The sequence below is a fragment of the Phragmites australis genome, chromosome 8, assembly GCF_958298935.1.
Source record: "Phragmites australis chromosome 8, lpPhrAust1.1, whole genome shotgun sequence".
Lineage (NCBI taxonomy): Eukaryota > Viridiplantae > Streptophyta > Magnoliopsida > Poales > Poaceae > Phragmites > Phragmites australis.
In genome coordinates, this window is record NC_084928.1 from 27,014,044 (window position 1) to 27,024,446 (window position 10,403).

Genomic DNA, 10,403 nt, shown 5'->3' on the forward strand with positions numbered 1-10,403 from the left:
ATAGTGAGGCCAACACACCACGAGCGCCGCTTATGCCTAGGTCACCTGGAAGGTAGATTATGCCCAGGGTGTCCTGGAAGGCATTTGCATAGCCTCGGGTGTCGAAGCCACACCCCGGGGGATGTCCTCGGTGGCAAGGAATGCTATCGCAAGGAATCCTCGTTGCACAACATGGCTACACACCGCGGGCGTAGCATGCTAGGTCACCTGTAAGGCAAGACTACCTAGGTTTTTTGGAAGCTATTGTGCAGCCTCGATAGTGTGTAGATGCCGGTTACCAAGGGACTTCCTTAGTAATGTAGTTGCAGCGCCCCTGGGGGATTTCTTCGGAGGTGTGACAAGCCCACACACCAGTAAGCATTGCTTCCCTAGATCCAAGGTCACCTGAAAGGTTTCCTGGAGGGTAGGCTTTGCCCCGGTAGGTAATGGGGCCACACACCGCGGGCGTAGCATGTCTAGATCACCTGGAAGGCAAGACTGCCTAGGTTTCCTAGAAGGTATTGTGTAGCCTCGACAGTGTGTGGACGCCACATATCGGGGGACTGCCCTGATGTCAGGATGAGGTGCTCTGAGGAATGCTATCGCAAGAAATCCTCATTGCACGACATACTTATATACCGCGGGTGAAGCATGCCTAGGTCGCCGCTAAGGCATCATGCCTAGGTTTCCTAGAAGGTATTGCATAGTTTCGGTCGTATAATGCCACGCGCCAGGGCACATCCTTGGTGGACAGTGTTGCGATGCACCCCAGGCGTTTCCTCAGGAGCACGACAAGCCTACACACCGTGGGCATAGCATGCCTAAGTCACCTGGAGGCAAGACTGCCTAGGTTTCCTGGAAGGTATTGCATAGCTCCAATAGTGTGTAGGGCCTTCGGCATTAATTTATGCCAAGGAACCTTACAAAACCTCTAATAAAAATGGAGAATATTACAAAACCTCTGACAAAAATGGAGAGTCTTACAAAACCTCCAGCAAAAACGGAGAACCTTACAAAACCTCCGACAAAAACGGAGAGTCTTACAAAACCTCCGGCAAAAACAGAGAACCTTACAAAACCTATAACAAAAACGGAGAATCTTACAAAGCCTCTAACAAAAATGGAGAATCTTACAAAACCTCCGGCAAAAAAGGAGAGTCTTACAAAACCTCTGACAAAAACGAAGAACCTTACAAAACCTCCAACAAAACAGAGAACCCTACAAAACCTCCACCAAAACGGAGCGACTTCCGAAAACCTCTACACAATGGAGAGTTTTACAAAACCTTCGGCAAAAACGGAGAGCTTTACCAAACCTCCGCCAAAACGGAGCAACTTCGAAAAACCTCCACACAACGGAGAGTTTTACAAAACCTCTGGCGAAAATGGAGAGTTTTACCAAACCTCCGCACCACGGAGAATTTACCAAACCTCCACCAAAATGGAGAGACTTCCAAAAGCCCTCGCAAACGGGGATGTTTTCCGAAAACTTCGCTGGGCGGAAAGGTTCTGAAAGGACCTAACGGGAAGAGTACCCCGGCATCTTGAAGGAAAATGCCTCCGTGCCAAAGTGGTATGAAACTTGCTGGCCCCCAAAGGGCACAGCACACAGATCAAAGGGGTATAAAAATCCCCCTCCCTACAGGGAAAGGCATGACCCGCGTGACTCAAACATGTATGGTAAAGGTAAAATCATTACCCTACCATCTCCTTTAAAGAGACATTTCATACGTCATTTTATGAGTGTTATACTGACATTTAATAAAGCCCACGCTGTGTGGCACGAGAAACATAGTGGAACCCTCCACTGTTCATTGCAGAGGCCACAAATTCACTACAGCGGCTAAGGGCCGAGGGATCGCAGACCACCTCTCCCTTCACGTCTAACACGTCGTTTCCAGGCTCTGGACGGAGTACCTCCGGAGCAGGTAGCGGCTAAGGGCCAAGGGGGTTGCGGACCACCTCTCTCACCTACCTTTCAGCTTCGCCTCTGGCACGCCGCCGCCAGGCTCTGGACGGGGTACCTTCTGAGCCGGGCAGCGGCTAAGGGACGAGGGGGTCGCATACCACCTCTCTCGCTTAGCCTTTGGCTTCGCCTCTGACATGCCGTCGCCAGGCTCCGAACGGAGTACCTTCGAAGCCTAGTAGCGACTAAGGGCCGAGAGGGTCGCGGACCACCTCTCCCGCCTAGCCTTCGGCTTCACCTCTGACACGCCATTGCCAGGCTCCAGACGGAGTACCTTCGGAGCCAGGCAGTGGCTAAAGGCCGAGGGGGTCGTGGACCACCTCTCCCACCTAGCCTTCGGCTTCGCCTCCGACATGCGGTCGCCAGGCTCCAGACGGAGTGCCTCCGGAGCCGGGCAACGGCTAAGGGCCGAGGGGGTCGCGGACCACCTCTCCTACCTAGCCTTCGGTTTCGCCTCTGAAACGCCATGGCCAGGCTCACGACAAAGTGCCTCCAGAGCCGGGCAGTGGCTAAGGGCCGAAGGGGTCGGATCACCTCTCCTGCCAAGCCTTTAGCTTCGCCTCTGACACGCCATCGCCAGGCTCCGGACGGAGTACCTCTAGAGTCAGGCAGCGGCTAAGGGCCGAGGGGGTCGCGGACCACCTCTTCCACCTGGCCCTCGGCTTCGCCTTCGACACGCCGTCGCCAGGCTCCGAACGGACTACCTCCAGAGCGGGTAGCGGCTAAGGGCCGAGGGGGTCGCAGACCACCTCTTTTGCTTGACCCTCGGCTTCACCTCCGACACACCATCACCAGGCTCTAGACAGAGTCTTTCTGGAGTCGGGCAGCGGCTAAGGCCCGAGGGGTTCACGGATCACCTCTCCCGCTTGGCCCTCAGCTTCGCCTCCGACACACCATCGCCAGGCTCCGGACGGAATGCCTCCGACACCAGGCAGCGGCTAAAAGGCCGAGGGGATCGCGGACCACCTCTCCCATCTAGCCTTTGGCTCCACCTCCAACAACACCTCCGAAGCTTTAAATAGATCGCCTCTGAAGCCAGGTAGTGGCTAAGGAACCCGAAGGGTCAAGGACCACCTCGGTAGCTTGTCTCCATAGGGTCCAGATGGACCCCGCTGAGTCAAAAATCTGGAACAAATTTGGAAGAAGGCCCTACCAGTATTGAGCCCGAGGAGTACGTAACAACCGGCAACGACGAGGTCGTCACTGCTTCATTCGGCCCTCCTTAGTTTCCCTACGTATCTACCACACCAGATTCCCTAGGCTACCTCTCCCCCAGAAGGAACGAAACTGATGATGATCTATGTGAAGGCTCGATACCGCGGTCATCTGAAAAACTAGCCATCACCTACGAAGGGGATGAAGCAGCGTGGCTCGAAGGCACGAAGGCACACACACATACGGTCACCCGTTCGAAATATCCCCTTGCACTCTGATACAGAAAGAAACACGACTATCCCCAAAGGTCCATACTATATTATTAAACAACAAGTACATCTAGAGGACACATACAAAAGCTATAGTACAGAAATTGCTATGAAGAAGATAGACCTCGACAGAGAAAAACAGGGTGAGAAAGAGTACAAGGTGACTAAGTCAAACCATGAGCCCATGGCATGGCCTTGGTCGACCGTGGGACATGGATGCCTCATGACTTCACCAAGAACTCCCTCCAGGATACCGCCTTCATCTCCTATGGGTCCCGGCAGGGGTCACGCATGGAGCAGTGTATGGGCCTCATCTGCGGCCTATCACTGTGGAAGCCGATACAGTAGCTGGCTCCCGATCTGTTGGAGGACGAAGAAGAGTACAAGGAGGTCATGGGTGGGGCCTTCTCTCTTGCCTTCCCAGCCTCCTCCTTCACCATCGTATCTGCAGACACCTGCTCGCTCTCCCCCCGCAGGAGATCCCAGTCGATCTCCTCATCGTCATCGTAGATATCGATGATCTCGATGGGCATGGCCTCCCAAGCCAAGGGTCGGCCCAGAGCGGCAGGTAGCCGCCTCCCCTGTAGGATGGAAGCGACGTGGCCACCGGCGCCTCTGCCGATGACCAAAATGGTATGGCTCTCGAAGAAGCCATCGAGATCATCGACATATCCGAAGAGGATAAGGAGGAGGACAACGCCATACTCAAGTCAAGGTTAACTACTCGCTCGTAGGGCTGTTGAGAATCCAGCCGGGTGACCCCAGCTTTATACCCGGGCCAAGCAACCATATAAGCCTTGAAGATGAAGCGCAACCAACACCGCGGTGTCCCCCATTGAATGTCGGAGGGGATCGTGGCCATACCCCGGTCGTTCTGCTAGCACATGGCAGCATTCCACGACGAATGCCTCGTTTTCTTGTACGAACGTCCCGTCACATTAATAACCGAGACTCCTTTCGGCGCATGACAGGGGCGTGGGCACAAGACCCTAAACGACCCCCGCATTGTCCAATCAAAACACAGCAGTGGCACGTCTCATCCTGCCAGGCAAACGCGTAGGGTCCCCCAATCCTACACGTAACCTCTACTCTGACGACCTCGAACAATGCCGAAAGAATCCAGATAACCTGTATCGGCCCCGGCACGGACCTTAGAATACACAACATCCATTGATGCCCCTCTTTCCCGGGGTCCCAACACCACGCATGACAGCTCTAATGGTCCGGAGCAGATCACCACCACCAGTACGTCATCAGCCTTGGGCCTCGCAATCGATGCCCACGGTTCCCAATGAAAAAACTTCTTACGGACAAGGAATTGCCATCAGGCATCCTTGATACTATACCAGACTGGGGTTGGTTTTCCTCTATATCCTCTCCCCCCTCCGAAACATCGGGGCCCTAGAATGAGGGAGTACTGTTGGGAGAAAATAAATCAACCTGAGGATAATGATTGAAGATTACTATCCAGGTCCCTCTGGAGCCTTGATCTCCGGACCCTGAGCTAAAGGTTAGACCTCTAAAGTCATCAGGTCCTTTCGCGGTACCTTTTCGTACCTGCGAAGCCTTCCATTGGCTTAACCGGCCTGGCCTCCTGAAGGCTCAGCTTCCCAAAGCCCGGCCTCCCGAAGCCCGCCCCCCTGAGACCTCGTTCTCCCGAAGCCTCGGTCCCCCGAAGCCTCGGTCTCCTGAAGCCCCGGCCTTCCTGAGTCCTGCCTCCCGAAGCCTTCACCTTCCAGAGCTATGCCTCCCGAGGCCCCCGTCTCCAGTCGCTTGGGCTGGCTTCCTGGAGGCTACAAGGTGAATCAGCAAGTCTTGGGAATGATCTACCGAAGGGAGAGCACCGGTCATGCTTTGCCTGCAAGGAAGTGACCGGCATTAAATGTCTAGGCTGGTGGGCACCGTTCTGAAACCCCGGCGCAATGGAGGCTATCCTGACACCCCTGGTAGTGCGGCGAAGGGCCGCAATTGGCCACCGGCTCACCGTCTTCAGGGGCAGGCACTACGATAGTTACCACGATAGATATTTATCTCCCAGGTAGGGTAGAAAGTAGTTATCCAGGATAAGGCCCGGTAATTCGATCAGATCCCAGATATTTATACATTGTGATAACTTATACACCAAGCCATGCATGACCCTATAAATAGGGGGTCATGGCCCCCTGGGCTAGAGGACGAGGGAGATAGCAAAAAACAACACAGAGATGAAAACACACCAAGTCACGCTGTGATACTCCTCCAGAGCAATCTATTTTTTCTATCATCAATACATTTGTGGTGTTCCTTACTCTTAAACTTCGTAGCCAAGCTTGAGTCTTCTCCTTAGAAGAAACTCTCGTCGTATTTATTGGGGCAAGACGAACTCTTACTCAATAAATACTGAACTGGCTGAACTCGACCGACTTTTCAGAGGTGACCTGTGAGAACTATTATATACATATGTGTATTTGTCGATGTCTATAACTTGAAATATGTGTTCATTACTATATATTAATGAAGGTGTATTTATTATTGATTTAGACGGAGAGATCGAGTAGTGAGAGGGAGTATAGAGAGGACAGAGAGAGGGAGGAGGGGAGGGAGGAAAGGCAAAACACCGAGCCGGCAGTGATTTCAGGTTTATCATTGTCAGCTGAATTTTTGAGTCGGCAGTGATAAAACCCTTCATTACCAGTCTACCGAGTCAATAGTGATAGTACACAATCATCACTATTCGTTGCCTACTGTCGATTCTTAAATTAGCAGTGAAGATGATTTTAAAACGGACAGTGAAAAAATTTCTACAGTAGTGTATAAGCGAGTAAGTCATTTATGGAGAGCGAGGAGTGACCGTGACCAATGCTTCGGTGTCAAATATTTACGCAAGGTGGTATCCGTAAGTTACAATGGTCGGCATTAGTGCTATTCCTGAAGTACGTTCAGGTGCATTATTTGGACTTCATTCTCGTAACCCGCCGTTAAAATACATTGTCAAAGTACACATGGGCAGTCATATAATAGTACAGATGTCCAGTCACTGTCACTCGAATTTTACTAGGGATGGAAATGGATGGTAGGAAATCCAAATTATCCGATTCCGTATCCGTTAAAATACGAATATGGATATCCGTATCCGTATTCGTTTCTGAAATGGGTACTAAAATGGATATATCCGAATTCATTTTCGAGATTCGGATTCAAATGTGGATATCCGAATTCGAAATATATCCGATTCGTATCCGTATCCGCCAATCAGGGAACCAAATTTTGCTAAAGTTTTAGAAATTTCAGATATGAACGAAATTCCAACCCAATCAAATTGGAACAAATTTCAGTCAAATTTCAGTCAAATGTCATCAAATTTCAGTTAAATTTGATCAAAAATTTAAATTTCCAACATGAATTTTGAACAAAATTTCTAAAATTCCGGCCCAATCAAATTAGAACAAATTTCAGTCGAATTTTATCAAATTTCAGTTAAATTTTTTCAAAAATTTAAATTTCCGACCTGAATTTTGAAGATCGAGTAGATATCCGAATGTGGATTCGTATTCGAACTATCCAATTCGTATTCGTATTCGAGGATATTCAGATCCATATTCGTATTCGAATTAAAATGTGGTAAATCGTACTATCCAAATTCGATTCTATGCGTATTCGATCCGTTTCCATCCTAAATTTTACCGTGCACGTTCATCCAGTCTGGACAACAGCTGAATGTTGTACGTGTCTAGACCGTGAAGTAGAGGGTTTGATTGGAGAATTATTTCACGACCTCTTCACTCAGTCACAACGTCTGTGGTGTTTATTGTTGAGTATAACTAAGTTATCTATTTTTTTATTAATTTAGATTTTTTATAATGTATATAACTTAATATAGTATTAGAGTTTAAGATCTCGAGTTCAAGCTTTGCTTGATACAATTTAAATAAAAATATTATTGATCGATCGTAATGCATGTCTAAGGTATTAGGGAAACTTCGTATAAAAGGAAGTTAGTTTTTGGGTCATCTGGCTAGTGTACGATTGCTCAATATTTGTAAGCAATTTTAGCCTACGTAGTGGAACGGTCTAGTTGAAAAATTATCCGTTGCAACAGTCGTCTTCAGAGAGAGAGAGAGAAGGAGCGTCACTCACGACGATGGCCGCGACAGGGACGTCCTTAGGGTAGAAGAGCAGCGTTCGTTGGGCTGTCAGTATCATGCGCCACCACCAACCTCTACTAAGACCCCCCTTCGCTTGATCGCTTCCCTCGCTGCCTCTTCCTATTCAAACATCCATCTCCGCAATGTCGATCTAGCTCGCACGACGACGCCAAGCCTGCACAGCATCTGCATTATTGCACCGTTGCGGAGTTTAATTTCCATTAGCAATGCCAGGGTCCGAGGTCACGCAGCACGGGGGCGGCGCGAAGAGCGGCAGCAGCAGGGGCGGGAACCGTGGCGGCAGTGGCAGCGGGCGGCATCCGACGTACCGCGGCGTGCGGATGAGGGCGTGGGGGAAGTGGGTGTCCGAGATACGTGAGCCGCGCAAGAAGTCCCGCATCTGGCTCGGCACTTTCCCGACGCCCGAGATGGCCGCGCGCGCGCACGACGCCGCCGCGCTCGTCGTCAAGGGCCCCTCCGCGGTGCTCAACTTCCCCGAGATGGCCGCGTCCCTGCCACGCCCGGCCTCCGCCGCGCCACGCGACGTGCAGGTCGCGGCCGCGCGCGCCGCGTCGATGGACCCCATGGCGATCGCGGCGCCAGAGCCATCCCAGCCGGGAGGACAGGTGTTGATTGACCAGGAGGAGGAGGAACTCGAGGAGATCGTCCAGCTTCCGCCCATCGACGAGGACTTCGCGGCGGACGTCATGTTCTGGACGACGTCGTTCCACGACTGTGCTGCAGAGCCCTGGTACGAGCCGGCTGCGTGGATGCACGCCGCCGGCATTGCGGCCAACGACGACATGGTCGTGCCGGGGTTCGATACTGACCATCAGCTCTGGACGCAGCCGGCCGACGGCATCATGGCTTCGGGGTTCGGTGCGCTCTTGTGGAACTTGTAATGACTAACCAATCCTCCCACCCCCCCCCCCCCCCCACAACCCTCTCTCTGTCTCTCTTTGAGATCTCTCTCTTTTTGAGATCAATCTCTCTCTCCCCCTCTGATCAGTGATCACTCTCTCTTCTTGACTGCTTGTGAATAGCCCAGCTGCTAGCCAGTACTAATTACTTCGACGGCTCAACCGTTCCTTCTGAATTTTGGCGAGCCTAGCACCCTACCTTCTGAATTTTGGCGAGCCTAGCACCCTACCTTCTGAATTTTGTTATCTTTATATTTGACTTTTGATGGCTATTTATTAAGGGATTTTTAAGCATGGTCATTAAGGTACATGCATGGCTCAGCAAAACTGCATATATAGCCAGTACACTAAAAATATATGTACATATACATGCATGCAACGCTAAATATTCAACTAATGTACCGTAAGACAGAGATGAGAGATGATGGGTCGACGCACTTGAAGAGATTCTTTTCTTCACTGTCGTATTATCTGGTCAAGGAAGCCTGATTCAGACATCAGTACAGTGTAAATAGTGGATGTAACATTTCAGTGCGTGAACACATCTATCTTGTGGAATTTTATTGGATCTTCTACTTGATCCTTTGGTATCACCCGATGCGAAGCTAGTATCTAAATGAAGTTTTAGTATCGAGATCGGTGATTACAGAGAGTGAATAGTCGGTTCAATAAATTTTTTGTAAAATTGATATCTTTATTCTATTTAGATCATCCAACATACTAAAACTCAAGCAAAGTAAAAATAGATAAGTTTTAACAAGAGAAAATCGAGATAATACGGCTTCACAGATAGTATATGAACTATATGTTCTATTTAAGATCAATCTATGTGTCTTAACACTCAAAATATCACAACTTATAAAGAAACAAGAAAAGATAAACACCGAGCAATGAAACTCTCCAAGTTGATTATCTAGAGGCAACGAAATATAAGATCAAATTATATAAGCATATGTATACGAATTTTATACCTCTAGCAACAAGAAAAATGACCTCATAAGGTACTGAAATTTCAGCTAAAAATCAAAAATCAAATCCGGAAACCGAAAACTTGCAAACTTGCAAGAGAACCAATAGAGTAAAACTAGAAGGAGGTAAGGATAATAACATGAAGAAAAATAAATTTTATTGCAGCAAAGATCAGCCCTATTTTAAGCAGATTAAAAAAATTTCTTCACAAAACTCTCACCTAATACATAGGCTAAGCACTCCTCTTCATCTTCTCTAAAACCATAGCACAAATCTCTTATATAGATGACATAAGGGGCTCAAGTAGCTCGTTTAAGTCCTCCCATAATCCTACCTATCTATTTATACACTAGAAAATTTGACTCCTAAGTTTTCTAACTTTTTCTCAAAATACTCCTCTTGTAATATACTTCTACCTATTACCGAAGATATTTTGGTCTATTTTCTTCTCCATTTATCGGACGGTCACGGCGTCTTCACAAATTAGTTTCGTCTCGATGCAAACTTTGCTATAGTGCCACATACTCCTCCAGTCCTCCTACGGTTTTGAAGCCAAACCGTGAAATCCTAACACTCTTCTCAAAGCGTGGCTAGTCGTCACTTGCTTTCACCTGAAGCGAGTGCTCCGATGATGATGCGTGTCCTCCATCTTGCGATCTTGACCGCCAGCAAGCCTCTCCCGCTCCTAATCCCTCGGGCCGCATTATCACTTGCATCGGCATCCCCTTCGTTTGACTTTGTTAACACGCCGTCTTCATCCTCTATTTCATGTTTTGCTTGACCTCCACGTATACAACTAGGGTCACCTTGACTCCGTCTGAATTCCCTAATCGTTCGGCACCAAGCCTCCCGCTTAGCCCCAATTATCCTGCCGTCGACCGCCAAGTTACATCCATCACTTGCACACTATGAGACAAGCAAACATGTCTCTTCAACTCCAAACCATGTTAGCTCAAAACTAAAATCACAAATTCTCAATTCAAAATATATTGTACTAAAAACGTGAACACCGAATAATCCG

The 10,403-nt window shown here is 49.1% G+C and overlaps 1 protein-coding gene across 1 annotated transcript; it reads left to right on the forward strand.

Annotated features, from left to right (window-relative positions):
• Positions 1-7,618: 7,618 nt before the first annotated feature.
• LOC133925924 (ethylene-responsive transcription factor ERF039-like) lies at positions 7,619-8,422 on the forward strand. The gene has a single exon (XM_062371664.1). It carries the CDS (start codon positions 7,721-7,723, stop codon positions 8,393-8,395), a length of 675 nt encoding a protein of 224 aa, XP_062227648.1. The 5' UTR covers positions 7,619-7,720; the 3' UTR covers positions 8,396-8,422.
• The last annotated feature ends 1,981 nt before the right edge of the window (positions 8,423-10,403 follow it).